The 16,797-nt window shown below is 49.3% G+C and overlaps 1 protein-coding gene across 2 annotated transcripts in view; it reads left to right on the top strand.

Moving 5' to 3' along the window:
* The first annotated feature begins 982 nt into the window (after positions 1 to 982).
* The window catches only part of PLXNC1 (plexin C1), a 144,452-nt gene continuing 128,637 nt past the window's right edge, over positions 983 to 16,797 (top strand). For both annotated transcript variants that reach the window (XM_045872846.3, XM_045872845.3), the window contains exon 1: positions 983 to 2,138. In XM_045872846.3, the coding sequence (XP_045728802.1) occupies positions 1,074 to 2,138 (1,065 nt within the window). In that variant the 5' untranslated portion in view covers positions 983 to 1,073. The remainder of the gene's footprint in view (positions 2,139 to 16,797) is intronic.

The raw sequence follows: 16,797 nt of genomic DNA, 5'->3' as shown, positions 1-16,797 counted from the left end.
CTGGGAGCCTGGGACTCCGTTGCCAAGGGAGATTAGAGAACCTTTTCAAATATGGGAGCTCTGGCCCCGGGGATTGTCCAGAACCGGAGTCTCGGCGCCTGTCTTTCCCCCACCTCACTCCTCTGACCCGGGGAAACTCAGGCCCTGTGGCAGGGACGCCTCGGTCCCCCGAGCCTCCGGCTCGTCCACGTCTCCCGCGCGCCTCCCCAGGGCCTCCCTCCCGCCGCTCCACACCTGTCAGCCGCCCTGCAGCCTCCCTCTGGCCTGAGCCCTGGGCCTCAGCTGCAAACCCTCGGCGCCCTGGGTCCTCGCTCCCCCGTGCCTGGCGCACCCCCCGGCTGCTCTCATAAACAAAACCCGAGCGTTGGAGCGGCCCCGCGGGCAGACGGGCGCGGGAGCCCGCTCGGCGTACTGCTAGCGCGCCCCGGGAGCCCGGGGAGAACCAAGGGGCGATGGTGGCGGCCGCGGCGGCAACAGCAGGCGGCTCAGCTTTGTTATGAATAGATGAAAGAGGCCACCTACACAGTAACCCAAATTACGAGACCTTCCTCCTCCCTATCTCGCCGAATCAAGAGGGGAGGGGAGATGGGCGTGGAGGGCGGGCGGGCGGGCGGGCAGGAGGCGGAGGGCGGAGGAGGAAGAGGATGAGGAAGGGGCCAGTTGCATCCCACTTTCACAATGGGAAAGTGAAACGCACAAGCGCACCCAACCTCTCCAGCCCTCCCCGCCTGCCGCGCTCCCCTCCGCGCGTCCCCTCCCTCACCCTCCGCGCCTCCCCGCGAGCGCCAGCGCTGCACAGAGGAACTCTCCGGAGAAGCAGGGCGAGGAGGAAGCGGCGCCGGAGCGCGCAGGGCTTGCCGCCGCCGCCACAGCCGCCGCACAGGCTGCCGGAGCGACCCCGCCGCGTGCCGCCCTCCCCGCTCTCCTTCCCGGGCGAGCCGCGGGGATGGGGCGGCCGCGGGAGCCCGAGCGCGCGCAGGAGCCGCCGCCGCCGCCGCCCGCGTCTCCGTCGCCGCGCGCCTGAGCCGCCGTCGCCGCCGCGCGCCCTGCCTGGGGGCGGCCCCCCCAGCCCCATGGAGGTCTCCCGGAGGAAGGCACCGCCGCGCCCCCCGCGCCCCGCCGCGCCGCTGCCCCTGCTCGCCTATCTGCTGGCGCTGGCGGCGCCAAGCCGGGGCGCGGACGAGCCCGTGTGGCGGTCGGAGCAAGCCATCGGAGCCATCGCGGCGAGCCGGGAGGACGGCGTGTTCGTGGCGAGCGGCAGCTGCCTGGACCAGCTGGACTACAGCCTGGAGCACAGGCTCTCGCGCCTGTACCGGGACCAAGCGGGCAACTGCACGGAGCCCGTCTCGCTGGCGCCCCCCGCGCGGCCCCGGCCGGGGAGCAGCTTCAGCAAGCTGCTGCTGCCCTACAGCGAGGGGGCGGGCGACCTCCAGGGGCTGCTGCTCACCGGCTGGACCTTCGACCGGGGCGCCTGCGAGGTGCGGCTCCTGGGCAACCTGAGCCACAGCTCCCTGCGCAACGGCACCGAGGTGGTGTCGTGTCACCCGCAGGGCTCGACGGCCGGCGTGGTGTACCGCGCGGGGGACCAGAACCGCTGGTACCTGGCCGTGGCCGCCACCTACGTGCTGCCGGAGCCCGAGACGGCGAGCCGCTGCAACCCGGCGGCGTCCGACCGCGACACCGCCATCGCCCTCAAGGACACGGAGGGACGCAGCTTGGCCACGGAGGAGCTGGGCCGCCTCAAGCTGCGCGGGGGCGCGGGCAGCCTGCACTTCGTGGACGCCTTTCTCTGGAACGGCAGCGTCTACTTCCCCTACTATCCCTACAACTACACGAGCGGCGCCGCCACCGGCTGGCCCAGCATGGTGCGCATCGCGCAGAGCGCCAAGGTGCTGCAGTTCCAGGGCCAGGCGGCCCTCGACTGCGGCCACGGGCACCCCGACGGCCGGCGCCTGCTCCTCTCCTCCAGCCTGGTGGAGGCCCTGGGCGTCTGGGCGGGCGTGTTCAGCGCGGCCACCGGGGAGGGCCAGGAGAGGCGCTCCCCCGCCACCACGGCGCTCTGCCTCTTCAGGATGAGTGAGATCCAGGAGCGCGCCAAGAGCTGCCCCTGGGACTTCCAGACGGCCGAGCACAACTGCGTAAGTCCTGCCCCCGGGACGCGGCGGGGGGTGCTTGTGTTGGGGAGCCGCCGCCGAGGCCGAGCGGGAGGGAGACCCGTTGCCATTTACCAGGTCCCGGATCCACACAGCCCGGTGGCTGCCGAAGAGCCGTGCTTTACGGTCTCCGAGACCTCGGGCTACCCTAAAGCACAGCCAGAGGTCCCCAAAGGGAGTGTAAAAAGGGAGACGGAGAGGGTAGGAGTTTGGCTCAAAACTCCAGTGATTGCATCCCAGTGCCATCCTTCTCTGTCCAAACGACGCTTGTTTGGGGCTGAGCCTCTGCAGGCAGCCTCCTCCCACCCACCCCTTCCCTAACCGCTTCCCCAGGTGTATGGTCTTAGCAGGCGTGGGGGTTTGACCCTTCTCTACAGGGTCACCAAATACGGCGCCCTGGGCAGAGAAGCCTGTGAACCTAAAGGGCGCGCTGCCACACCCCAGCCTTTGCGCCCCCCCTCCCCAAACCGGCAACACACGTAATGTGGTCAGAAGAGTTACTAGCCTGCTCAACATGGGTCAGAGCGAGCCTAGCAGAGGGGCTCACGCTTGGTGGAACAGAATCCTCAGCGTGACCCGGTGTGAGGGGGCGGGGCTGTGGCCCCTCCGGGAGTGCTCTGTGGTCTCGGGGGGGGAGAGGCAGGGGAGGTTGAGGTGGCTTTGTGGATAAAAGCTTCAGCCTGGAGGGGAGAGCAAGATAAGATGTTGGGATGCCACACAGTTTCTGGGCTCCACATTGCCGCACTCGGCTGGGGGGCTCAGAGACACCACCCTTGGGTTGTGCCCCACCAGCAAGAGCACAGGCTTCCCTGGGTTCCCAGGGCAGCCACAGCTTGACTCTCAGAGTGGCGGTTCTTTGACTGGACAATAAAGCGGCGGTTCAAGAGGGTCCAGTGGATGGGGATTATGGAGCCATTGTGCGCTTCTCAGAGGCCGTTTTCCTTCCAAGGCTGCTGGCAAATCGACTCCACATATGGCTCCTGAGAGGGGAGCCTGCTGAGAGCCTCCTTTATAACTGGACAGAAACCAAAGAGCAGAAATTAACGGCTACAGGTGTTGCCATTGTTTTGGTATAAAATGCATCAGAGAGGAAGGCGAGAAGTCTCCACTTGGAAAACGTGCTGTAGTGATACATTGTTGTGTAGGCATACAGGGGACCATTGGCTCTAAGGTATGGTAATATGTGTACAGAAAGACCCTCCCACCTCCACCCACCCCTTTCTCTGCAAAGCACATCCTACCAAATATTCGCCCTGTTATCCAGGGAGAAAAAAAACCGAGGTCTTTTGCAAGGTTCCTTAGATGGTCATTTGCTTCTCCCTCCTTGCCTATCAGTTAGTTGTGTGCTGGGACACACACCTAATGCCTTCATTTAGTTACTGGTATAATTTTTTAAAGCATAAATAATCTCCCTAAATGCTTTCATCTTGCCGTACATGTATAATATTTAATATGTGTTTATTGGATCTTTATCATCTAAGAGTTCAAGTTGGGCAGAAACCATTGCCTTCTACTCCTCTGTTGAAAGACTTGAATGTACCCCCAAATGTTACTTCGTGCCGGGCTTTAGGCATACTTGGTTTCTGGGATTAATGACAAGAGAGCTCAGAGGCCCACAGCAGGTAATAACAGCGGAGGTCCAGGCTCTGCCATCTGACAGCTGTGTAGATGTGCGGAGCCAAAACATTTCCCTTGACTGCATCTCTCTGCCCGTTTGGTCCTGGAGGACTTAGTTCCCTTCCAAACCCAGCAGGCACCCTGAGTGTGCTCTGAATCCCCTTTTTGGCTCGATCAGGTGTTTCTACTTGCTCTGGGATGAGGAGGGGGAAGGGGCGGCCAGAGAGCTGTTTATCCATCTTCACGGGAGCTTCTGGGAGAGAGCTGTCCTTTGGAAATCAAGCCAGGTATAAATACATGCTGCCAAAAATCTGGAATTGGAAAAATAAATAATTAAAAGAGGTCCCTCCACAGCCTTTCTTGCTGCTGTTATTTATCAAGAATTCCCAGTGTGCTCAGAGCTGTGTATTCTGAAAGACAGGGTCCCTACCTCCTGAGCTTGTCATCCAAGTTAAATAATATACTCTGGTTCAAACAATAGCATGTCATGGCTGCACAGGTGGGAGCTTGGAGTTTTGCTTTTTTTTCTTTCATTTAAGTAAATTCCTTGCTGCTAGTACGCATTAAAAAGCCTTAATGGAAGTGAATTTCAAGAGGGGTTTGAATGAAGAAAAAAAAAAGGTGGTAGTTTTGATGAAAAAGCTGACAATTTTTCTAACCTATTAAATAGGTAGATAAGATACTTAACATATTTGTTTGATGCGTGCCTATGTAAGCAATGCTCTGTGCTGGGTGCTACTAATTTTGCCACGGAAAGGACAATAGCAGGTTGCAGCCCCATTTAATGGGGTCACGGGATCAGAGTGCCCCTGGTTGTCACTCAGAACAATGATGTCATTTGATTGCATTTGTTCTGCATTTTATTTTCAGGTTTTGAACGCATTTTGGAAAAGGCATGCTGAATTACAGGTGCCTAAAACAAGAGACTGACTTGAAACGCTCTAGAGGGAGTCTCAATAGATTCCAACAGCGATTCCTTCAGAGCAGACACAGGAATCTTAACAGCAGTCCATAGGCAGTGAGACACAGCAGTTGGATTTGCTTGCCTTCTCCTTTCCTACTAGATGGCTCTCTCTTCTTGTCCATCTTCAATCAACCACAGGTAGCAAAGTGACAGGAGTGACTGGGTTGTGTTTTCTCCTTTCTTGGCTCTCATAGGTCAGTTGCTTCTGCTGAGGATTAATTTACGAGGTGCTTGTGCAATGAGTGTGTACCCAGCCATTTACACGCTGGGTCGTTACTTTTTCTGCCTTGCCACCAACTTTGAATCACTTTCATAACTAGAGCAGGTTACCTTCAGCACCCATGCCAAGGCAGCTGATTTTCATAGACCCTTTCTCTGATGATCCTAATAAGTATTTGTACAGCACTTCCCCGTACATTGTTTCTTCTGAGCCCCTGATCAAGTCTAAAGTTGATTCCATGAGGAACATTCCCATTTACCTATGAGAAAACTCAAGTAACTTGCTCAAGATAGTAAGCGCCTGAGCCTTCCAGCTTAAACTCAAATCTTGAAATGTCTACTTTTGTATTCTTTCCACCATTCTACTGCTTTTCAAACTTTCCCTTGGATGTCCTAATTAAAGAGGCAGCAGCCAACCTCTCCTACAACGTGGGGGTGAGGCTGGAGGGTGCCCCTTGAAGTGCTTTAAAACTTCATGTGATTTTTCCCCCCCATTCTGTTCCATAACCTATCTGTGTGCTTGGGTTAATATAAAAAAATGCTTTAAATTATGTACAAGTTCATTGACTTCCTCCCCCTCTGAACTCCTGCTATCCTTGGCACACCAATGCACTCAGAGAAAAGTGGACCCAAGTTTCAAAGTCTTGTTGTTCCACAGTGGTTTGGCTGCCATAGTTGGGTCCTGGGGTTGCTTGTGGTCTAAATATGGCGTCCACCCCCTCTGTAGACACTGAGGGTGGTGTGTTTTTAATAACTGTCGGCTAATAGGATGGACGCTGTAGTTCATTCTACCCCTTGTGGGGAGACACACCCCCTTCCACACTCGCATAATTCCCCTGCCTGATAGAATTCAACTGTCAGGCAGACAACCACAAAAACACTCACATGCTCTCCAGCAGACAGTAACCCAAGATACTTCTAGCTGTTGTGTGCAGAAGTGATGTCCCAGGATCACTCAGCAATGCAGCCTTGTGCATTGCCTCTTGACCTCAAAATCCACAGTCTTCCTGTGATGTTTATTCCTCCTTTAGTTTCTGTTATGATCCTGTCTAGCCATTTTGCCATCTAAAGACTAGATGGTGAATTTTCCCCCTCTACATGCATCTGAAAAGCAAGGGTAGATCTAAAAAAACCCCAACACCCAATTAGAGGGAAAAAGCAATCATAACTACTATCTACTGGGTAGTTATAATGGCCAGGCTTTGGGCTAAGCACTTGACATGCCTTATTGTCGGTTGATTCTCACAGTCCTCTGGGGCAAGGACTGTAGTTGCTACTATGATTTTAGAAGTGAGAAAATTGAGGCCTGGAGAACTTTGATTAGGTTCCACAGCTGCTGATTTAGAACCTGGGTGGTCTGACTTGTGGTCCTGAGCTTTTACACCACCGCTGCGGACAGTCCAGCATGTGGATGTTGGGTTCTGGTGTCAGTCCTACCTTGTGTGGAGCAACTCAGGCGCTTGCAACTGCTCTGATAAGATCAGCTGTTTGTGGACAGTAGACATGATAGAGCAGAGAATCCATGACTGTGAACGGAGTTTCTTGATTTGCAGACTGTACAACCGAAAGTTCAGACTCTAAGAGGGTTTTAGCTCCTCAGCTGTCAACTTTTGGACTGTTTTGACATTCTTTATATTAAGGCTCACAAAGGACCTCAGGGAGACCAACAAGGCCTCAAGGGGCTGCTCCCAGTCTTTCTTCTTGGACACAACCTAGCTCATGTCCTGAATCCGGAGGTCTCAGCCTGTTAAGTCTGGGTTATAGGCCCTCTTGTCTTTGTTAGCAGCAACAATTAAAAGGCAAGCCCCAGAAGGTCAGGAACCAATAACATTTTGTTCTTTGTTGAATGCAGAGTACCTAGTACGGTACCTGGTGCGTAGTTGGGACTTGAGAAATATTTGTGGAATGAATAAATGCAAGGTCTTAGAGCATCACGTTGGAAATGTTTCCTGTGCTTAACGGCAACATTTTCCTGAGTCTGGCCACTTCATACCCCCTTAACCATTGGCTTTTTCTTAATGTCTGATGTGCCAGGACCTCTTTCTTCCTGAGTCCCAGGCTATCAGGTATCCTCCATCCCTCCAGCTCTTCCCAGGAATCCCCATTTATTGGAAGAATCAGGCTTCTTGTCTTACCAATCTGGGAGTTAACTTTGGCCATAGAAACCCAGCATGGTTGGAATTTCCATGGTATAATTTCATAACATGCATGATCATGCTTTTCAGTGACAGGAGGAAAGGGCTTTATGCTGTAGGCCAATGGTTCTCAAAGCATAGTCTCTGGACCAACAGCATCAGATCAGCATCGCTTGGGAACTTGTAAGAAAGGCACATTCTTAGGCCCCACATCAGACTTACTAAATCAGAAACTGAGTGGGTAGTATTTTCATTTTCTTTGGGTAAATACCCAGTATTCCAATGGAATTACTGGATTCTATGGCAATTCTATTTTTAACTTTTTGAGGGACCTCCATACTGTTTTCCAGAGTGGCTGCACCAATTTGCATTCCCACCAACAGTGTAGGAGGGTTCCTTTTTCTCCACATCCTCACCAACACCTGTTGTTTCTTGTGTTGATTTTAGCCATTCTGACAGGTGTGAGGTGATACCTCATTGTGGTTTTGATTTGCATTTCCCTGATGGCTGATGTTGAGCATCTTTTCATATGTCTGCTATATTCCTTATACTCTTCTAATTGCTCAAAGCAAATACCTAGAAAACCTTCTAAAGCCTTTCCATTTTTGAGCTTGTAGTCTGAGTCTCAAGAACCTAAAGGTCACAGTTTAATTAGCTCTTCCACTCTTGTATACAGCAGTCTATTTGCAATTCATTCCAGGATTTGGGGGGGGGGATTTCCAGAGTCTTCTACCTTCCTGTACATCAGAACCAGCTCCACACATTGAAATTCTCTGAGGATCTACTCTTTAGAGCATCAGTCCTCATCCGAATTTCTATCTTAGGCACAGTTGGTTACATGAAACAAACATCTACTGGAGCAAGCTCAAATCAGGGGGTGGAGGTCTTAGTGGAAAGAACTAGGTGGAATTCCATGGAAATCTGGGAATAGGAGCAGGACTGTGTAGTGGTTACAGGACAGACTCCAGAGCCAGGTCAACTGGGACCAAAGCTGCCATGTACGAGTTGTGGGACCTTGAGCAAATTACTTAACCTTTCTGTGTCTCAGTTTCTTCATCTATAAATAGGCATCCTATTTGCTTCATAGGATTATTGTCTGGATTAAGGAGTTAATGTGTCTTGGGTAAACACTACCTGACCCATAGTAAATGCTATGTATGTATTTATTATTCTCACCATCAGGATTATTAATAGTAATAGGATGAAGCTTCCTTGATATAGAATTGGAAGGAGGTTCTGGACCCAAGGCAGCTGGAAGCAGCAGGAAGTAATAGATACTCATTCTAAGGTTTCACTGTCAACATGACTTAACATGGCTACTTCCCCTCTGTCCTGCCATCCAATGGCCTCTTCTTCCTCAAACATCTGCCCCTCAAACCCTCCACCTGAATACTGCAGTCTGCTTTGATATCCACTCTGCCTTTCAACAGCGTTTAACCTTCTGTATTGGCTATCCACTGGCAACAACAATTTGTATTATTTATTCAAATTACCAAGAAAGAGATAGCATTGGGTCCAACTCACCTTTTCACACCAGATTAGAGCCCTAGTTCAGGGTAGGGATTTCTTGTCCTTGGGGCAGGTTGCCTGGCCCATCAGAAGAAGGGGGGGGTCAACATGGCCCCCAGAAGGTGCAGTGGGCAGTTTCCCTGAGAATGGAATGGTGAAGAGCCCCACTGTGACCACCATGTTGACTACAGTAGCATGGAACCATCTCTACCTCCCTTTAAGCTGCTTGATGTTCTCTGTGTGCCCTGAACATGTGGTGGTACGTGGGTGATAAAGACTGAGGCCTGTTCTGAGGAATCCCAAAGTCTGCTTGTTGCCGGGGGTGGGGGGGCAATTTGCAGGCGTTATGGGTCTAACCTGTTTGTAGGAGTGTAGTAGTATTAAGTTTTTTGTTTTGCTTTTTATGAAATGTGCTCATAGTGGGGTTCTTTTAGTCTTAATTTTCTGTTTGGGTGAAAATGCTGATTTTTATACTGTCACAAAACTAAATTGAATTGTGACCATTTACCTCACAGTCTGTGGTTGCATTTTATATTGGTTTGTCTACCTAATCGTTATAGATACTGTTTTCCTTGGAGGAGTTATGATGAGGATTTGACCCCAGGAATCCCAGTCTCACTCCCCTGGCCAATGCTCTCATGCAGATGTCACCAGACCTCTCCTGTAAAGGTCAGATCATCGATATCTTAGGCTATGCATGCCATTTACAGTCTCTGTTGCATTTGCTCAGCTCTGCTGCTATAGTGGGAAAGCAACTGTAGACGATACATAAATGAGCAAATGGGACAGTGTTCTAATAAAACCTTATGTGCACTGAAATCTGAATTTCACATAATTTCCACTTATGAAATATCCTTTTCATTTTTCTTCCCAGCCATTTAAAAATGTAAAAACTATTCTTAGCTCCTGGGCCATTCAAAAAAAAAAAAAGACAAAACCCAAACAGGCGGCAGCCAGATTTGGCCCACAGGTGGGAGTCGCCCATCCTGCCCTGATGGCAAGAGGGACAGTAAAGCAAGCCCATACAATGCCAGGAGACATGATGAGAGGTAGCAAAAAGACGCTGTGGAAGCCCTTAGGTGGAGTGTCAGACTCAGCCTGGAAAGATCTCGGAGGCTTCGGGGAGGTGATGCTGGAGCTGTGGAGGTGTGTCTCGAAGCCATGTGGAGGAGGCAAGGAAGGGAGTTCCAGAGAGAGGGGACAGCTTGCACACAGGCGGGACGTTGAATAAGCTTGTGAACCGCAGGTAGCTCACCCTGGCTGGGAAGCGTCCAGAAATGAGCATGCAGGGCCAGATGGCCACAGGCTTAATGAGACAGGCAAAGGCGGCTGGATTTTATCCTGATGGTCAGTCGCTTTCAGATCTTCCAAACCTGGTCCTTACAATCAGTCTTAACCAGGAGCTCCATATGAGAGAAAGGTTAATAGATCACCATTGACCTGCTGCTCTGGGTGAGACCACGGCCAAGCGCTGGGACACAGAGGGCAACAGGGGTTAGGAGGTTCCCAGAACCCTGTGGCATGGCCCTCCCCACCCCTGCCTGTCCCTGAGGCATCTCAGAGGAACTTCTAGGATTCTGCCAAACAGGGTGTGAAAACCATAGCCATGGCTGATGGAGGACAAGAGCAGGGCGATATGCAGACGCGATCTGATGTTGTTCTAGAGCGATGGCTCAGAAGAATGGAGAGGCAAAACAGCTGATTAGAAGGATGCTCACCAGTTCAAACGAACAATTTCTCGAGTTTCTATTACATGCCGAGCACTGTACAAAAATATTTCTGTCAGTGGTAAATAGAGACAACATGTAGCGCATAAAGAAGCTATTTTGATATTGAAATGATAGCTAGCATTTATGGAGCACCTACTGTGTACCAAGTGGTGTTCTAAGCACTTTACCAACATTAACTCATTTAATCCTCACCGCACTTTATGAGGTGGGTAATACTGCTACTTCCATTTCACAGATGGGGAACCAGAGGCACAGGCTGAGGTTGGGACTGCAAATGAGCTTAGTAGGTGCTGGGGAAGGCTCTCTTTAAGAAGGTTGAGTTGACACCGGGAAGAGGAGAAAGGATGGTTGTAGATGTCCCCATGGGGGACGGGGACATGAGCACTCCTCGCACACTGCACAAGGGCAGGGGCTCACAGGGGAACGAGGTAAGCGTGGCTGGGCACCGGGGAGGTGGTGAAGGCAGAGCGTTGGGCGAGGAGGTTGGAGAATGCAGCAATAGCCAGATCCTGTGGGCCTTGCAGGCTGTGGGAAGGAGCGGATGTTTTACTCCTAAAGCACAGAGGAGCCTTGGAAGGGAAGTGAAATGATGGGCATTGCGTCCCTGATAATGAGGTTCTGTGGGGAATGGGTGGGAGGTGGGCCCTGGAGGAAGCAGGAGAAAAGCTGGATGTGCCTTGAGGGGAGTGGCCAGGTCTGTCGTCATAAGACGGTCTCACGCCTAGTGGGCCCTCAATAAACATTTGTCAAATGGAAAAGGTGTTCTCCATTTCGTGGAGAAGATTGGGATTCTAGCACAGCGATCTGAGAGCTTCCAAGAAGGGGCGACACTGGAGCTATGTTGATAGGAAGCCAGGTAGCCCAGAGGGAAGGGCATTTCCCTGTGAGGGAATGAAGCCCGATTCCTTGTTGTTCCTCTATCACTGCCCCCCCGCCCCCGACCCCCACCTGGTCTTGGAAGAGTCCGCTTGAGAAGCAGTTTCTCAGACACACCAGCTGTTCCTAATCATTGCTCATTGACATCTTCCTGAGGCTCCTTTTTCATCAGTGACCAGTCTTAAGAATTGGATTCCAAGTGCTGAGCCTTGCTTCTCTGAGGCAACAGGAGGGGTACATGGCCTGCGAGCAGCCCAAGGTTGTAGGTCAGACTAATGTGGGCAGCAATATCTCTGTGTCCTCTACCCCCAGGGCTCCAACCCCCGTGGAGCCCTTGTGCTGTGGACTTCTGTGAAGCCTGTAGATCCTTCTCAGAATAATGGTTTTAGATGCACAAAATAAAAACAGAATTATAAAATGAACCAGTGATGTGGGTGCAAAGATCTATCAAATTGCTTTTCAATTTGAGATATAGTAAAAAGATGGATTTATTTGAGAGAGAAAGAGAGCATGCATGCGTGAGTGGGGGGAGGGGCCGAGGGAGAGAATCTCCAAGCAGTCTCCCCGCTGAGCTAGAAGCCAGTTGTGGGACTCGATCTCATGACCCATAAGATCATGACCCATGAGATCGTGACCTAAGCCAAAACCAAGAGTTGGACGTTCAACCGACTGAGCCACCCAGGTGCCCTGAGATGGAGTAATTATCTTAGCACGTTACATTGCAGGATCTAACAGCAGGAACTCCCGTAATTTCAAAGTAGAGATGAGCATAAATGATATTTTGAGATATCTGAACAACTATAAAATGATATATCTGATTTCTTTTGGTGACAAAGTCACAGGTTCAGTTAATACTACTGTGTCCTGCATTTATAATTAAAGAAAATGCTAAATTTCCATTGAAGTTAGCTAAAATATAGTTGACCCTTTAACAACACGGGTTTGAACTGTGCAGGTCCACTTGGATTTTTTTGATAAATACAGTACTGTCAATGTATTTTCCTTATGATTTTCTTAATAACATTTTCTTTGCTCTAGCTTACTTTATCTTAATACAGTATATAATACATACAACATACAAAATCTGTGTTAATTGGTAAGGCTTTGGGTCAACAGGTTATTAGTTAAGTTTGGGGGGAGTCAAAAGTTATACACAGATTTTCATTGGCACAAGGGGTTGGCTCCCCAACACCTGTGCTGTTCAAGGCTCAGCTGTAAGTTTATTTTTTTTTTATCCCTGAATTCTATCCATGAACTGTGGATGCCAATGGAACCCCTACTCAAACCATTCATTTCAGGATGGAGAGAAGGCTCAGACACGTTAAATGATCTGCCTAAAGACTCATAACTCATAAGTGATAGAGCTTGAACTTGAACCCACATTTTTAAACTCTAAATCTCTTGTTCTTTCTATTCTTCCACGCTACTATTATGCTATTTTTATTTTAAAGAGTTAACCCAATGCGAGGCCATGTTCATAAATTATGCTATTCTAATCATGAAAAACCAGTCCAATTATTATTACTATTATCTCTTTTTTTTGGTCAGAGAACAACCTAAAGTACTTTGTTCACATGGTAGGGCCATATTTTCAGTAAACTGACTCTGTTGACTGCCTATGGACTGAGAAGGCAAGAGACCCAGAAACTTTCTCTTACAACTTGTGCATGAACTATTGATATAAAATTTGGAGAAGGCCAAGATGCATGGTAGTAAGAGGTGTGGGGTAATTTAGTATTGCTCCCTAAGGCAGAACCAAGGTCCAGAGTTTACAAGGACAAATTTTGGCTCAACTGCAGAACTCGGTATTGATTAGATCTACTTAGCAATGTACCAAGGTTGCTTGATAAGATATTGACTGAAAGAATTCAAACATTGATCCACGTATTTATTCATGCATTCAATAAACATTTATTGACAACCTAGTACATATCAGATGCCTAGGTGTATGCTGCCTTCAAAGTGCAGAATCAGATAAATGATTGTTAGAGCTTGGAGTCTACCAGGAGACAGAGAATAAATAAAATTGTAAAACAATCTTGAAGGGAAAAGTGGAGTGCTATGATTCATAATAACTGGAATAGGGATGGAAAGGTCTCTAGTTACATGTCTGCGAGGAGGTGACATTGAATTCGAGACCTGAAAGATTAGAAAGATCCAGCCTACGAGGGGAACTAGAAATAGCATGTGCAAAGGCCCTGAGGCAGAAATATGGTAACATGTTAAAAAGTCTGAAAGACAGTCACTGTGGGAACTGAAGTGGAATGGAAGAGAGGAGTGGTGGGAATAAATGTGAAGAAGTCAGCAGGGATGAGCTCAAGTAGGATTTGGGGAGACATTTGGATTTAGTTCGAAGTGTGAGGGGAAGGTGGTAAAGAACTTTAGGCAAGGGAGTAACATCACTTGTTTTATATTTTAAAGGCTCACTCTGACTGCTAGTTGGAGAAAGATTGTAGGTTGAAAGGGAGAGATCAGGAGGCTCTTGCAGTAGATCAGGAGAGAGATGGAGGGTGCTTAGCCTGGATGCTGGCTATGGAGATGGAGAAGACAGGCAAGATTTTTGGCAAATCCAGCTGAGATTTTTCATATATGGCTGTGGGGAGTGACAGAAAGAGAGGAGCTAGGGTGATTGGTGGTACCTTTCATCATGATGGGGAAGACGAGGGAGGAACAGGGTTGGAGGCAAGAAACATCTAGATAATCGTTTTCCAGCAATTCTGAAACCTTGTGATAGATTCCAGTGGTTCTCAAGGAGGAGGAGGCCATTTACTTGGTATATAGAGATGTGGAGGAAGGAGCTTTCATACTTAATCAAATGACAGGATGGGGCACTACTGACATTTTATGGACAGGGGTCAGGATGCTAAAAGTCCTGTATCACGCAGGACAGCTCCCATGATAAAGAAATATCCCATCTAGAATGCAAGCAGCTTCCTCATGGGAAAATATTGGTGGACTGAGAGCTTTTCAACTGTAAGAATGTAGAAAAATGTGTTGGTTTTTTTTTTCTCCCCACACTGTCAGCCATTCATCTTTTTGTGGATTATTTGAGTCAGGTTCTTTTCATAACTAATTGACTGAAATTAGCCTCAAGGAGCGAGATGGAGATTTTGATGGGGGAAAGGGTGTAAAGCCGGAAGAAGGAAGGATAAATCTTGGAGAGTGGGACTTTGGTGGTGGGTAGGGCTTCGAGGCTGAAGGACACTGAGGGGTTTGGAGGGAGGAGAGAAGGTAGAAGAGCAAGTGGGAACAGGCAACATTCAAACTTTACTCTGTTTCCTGTGATTTCACTGCAAGCTGCCTGATGCCTGCCGGGGTATATGCTGCCCAGCCATGTCCCTGAACTTCACTTCTCCACCCCTTGTGCACACTTTGAGCTTTTCCTTTTGATCATTTGAGTCCCCAGGGTAAATTCTTCCTTCAGATGATCAGAGAGATGCCATAAACTTAGAACCCAAGCAATGCTGTATACTCCAGAAGAATAAAGAGAAGCAACAGGAGTCTTACTGGCTAATGAAATCACTAACTTGGGTGAAAAATTGTTCTTTCCATCTCTCTAGCTTAATAAAGATAGTTTTCTACTCATTTTCACACACATAGTTTCATTTGAGCCTCACAACAATGCTAATAAGCAGGGCATATATATTATTATGTCCATTTTATAGATTTATAGTCCATTGAGGTTCAGAGACTTATCAAAATCAAGCAGCCTGTAGGGGACAGAATGGGTGTGTGTGTGTACATGTTCGCAGACAGGTCTTGAGTGTAGGGCTCCAACTGAGGTTTCCCAGCTGCACGTGGACCCCTGGCAAGTCATAGGAAATGGTGAAGAAACTGTTTCAAAATAAGTATATGCCAAAGGAGAGCAGAATACAAAAGTAATTGCCCAAGAGGCATTTCATCAAGGTGTCCGTAGTTAATAGGCCCCCGGTTGGTACCTTTCCTGGAAAAACCAAATGAGGGAGTCTTTTTAGCACCTTGGGAGTAGAAGACTTGACTCTTGCTGGGTCCCCACCACTTAAGGTCCCACTGTTGTGCACGTTTCCTCCTGCTGTTCCCATAATAGCCAAAGCGGGGCTGTGAACACCCTGCATAAGGCCTTGATGAGCCAGGCCATCTTTTGCATGGCGGGAGCAGGGCCACAGTGCTACTCAGCTCCAGAGGGTGCCATTCACCCTAGAATACATGACCGGAGCCCCCTGGAGTTGTGCACTGGGGGTGTTTGTTGTCGATGAAAGGTCGTATAAGGGTGCTGGAAGGAGGTCAAGCTGTTTCCCCTTGCGATAGGCCACCACTCCCTGTACGCACTCCCACCCACACACGCACACCAGCGCTCACCCTTCTCAGTAGCCTTAGTTCCACTTTGGTGTGTCGAGCCCAAGGCTCTCTCTTTTTGAGCCCAAACATTGTTTGAGACCAGGTGGCTTTTTCCCTCAAACTGAGAAAACTTTCCCTCTTAGGGCTAAAGTGTAGGTGTGACGCTATGGTTAGACATGGCAGGCAGGAGAAGCAGAATGACAACTCTGAGGGAACCAAGAAAGCCCAAAGGGGAGACAAGGTTTAGAGCTAAATCAAGATTGGATTTTGTCATGAAAGGCAGAACTGGCAAAAGCATCATTACAAGGCATTAACCTTGTTATACGCAGACGAACAAGCAGAGGCTGGGATTCAGAAATAAATTACACATAATAAACTAGACAGAATAGGCTGAGAGCAACATTAGCGATTATGCCCTAAGGGGAGAGAAGGGCAAGAGAGGAAAATAGGCCAAAAAAGAAAGAGTAAGAATAATCTCTGGACACAGGGGGCCGACTGCCCACTTCACCCCTTTTTCGGCTTGACTCCCTAGGTATTAACTTCACTTTTGTGAGGAGGTTTCTCTGAAGGCTGTCTTTCTTTTGTTTTCATTTGCTGAAATGAGCGTAAGAAAGCCACTCAGAGGGCCCCTTTTTCCATTCACAGGGACTTGTCCATTTCTGTGTGTTTCTAGCACAAAAGAATCCATTTCCATTCAGCCAGAGCAGCCCTTAGAGTTTACGTGAGGTCCAGAACGGCTCTTTCCTATTTTCTTCCAGGCTCGCTGTTGTAATTGGCTATACAATCCTGACTGTGGCCAAGGTCCTCCACGGTGAGAGGAACAAGCGCTTAGCCAGTTCTTGGTCCCTCGTAGCTGAGGAAAAGCGAGTCTGGTGTCATGTCCAACATGACTCTCATTTCTTGCAGCGACTTGCTTTTGGTTGCAAGTAACAGAAAACCCATTCAACAGCAACTTAAATCATAACATCTGTTGTTAGTAAACGTTTAAAGGTTGGAAGCTGTGCTCCATGGTGTCCTCAAGAACCTAGAGCCTTTCTTTTCCCGTGCACCGATTTTAGCATGTTGCTTTTCATCCTCCATCTTGAATTTCATGGGAGGAAAATGGCCACCACCTCTCTGTGCATGGTAGCCTCACACAGCGGATTTCAAAGGGAGCAAGTGAGCGGAGAGGGCAGACAGGCTCCTCCCAAGAGCCACTTCTTATCTTGGAGGAGATTTATTCTCAGAAGCCCCTCCAGTGAATTTCCATCTCACTGGTCCAAACTGGACCACATGGC

Source organism: Mirounga angustirostris, unplaced genomic scaffold (assembly GCF_029215605.1).
Source record: "Mirounga angustirostris isolate CCGP_5_RB_7025 unplaced genomic scaffold, mMirAng1.0.hap1 SCAF_5, whole genome shotgun sequence".
Classification (NCBI taxonomy): Eukaryota; Metazoa; Chordata; class Mammalia; order Carnivora; family Phocidae; genus Mirounga; species Mirounga angustirostris.
This window is presented reverse-complemented; position numbering and strand designations above follow the sequence as displayed.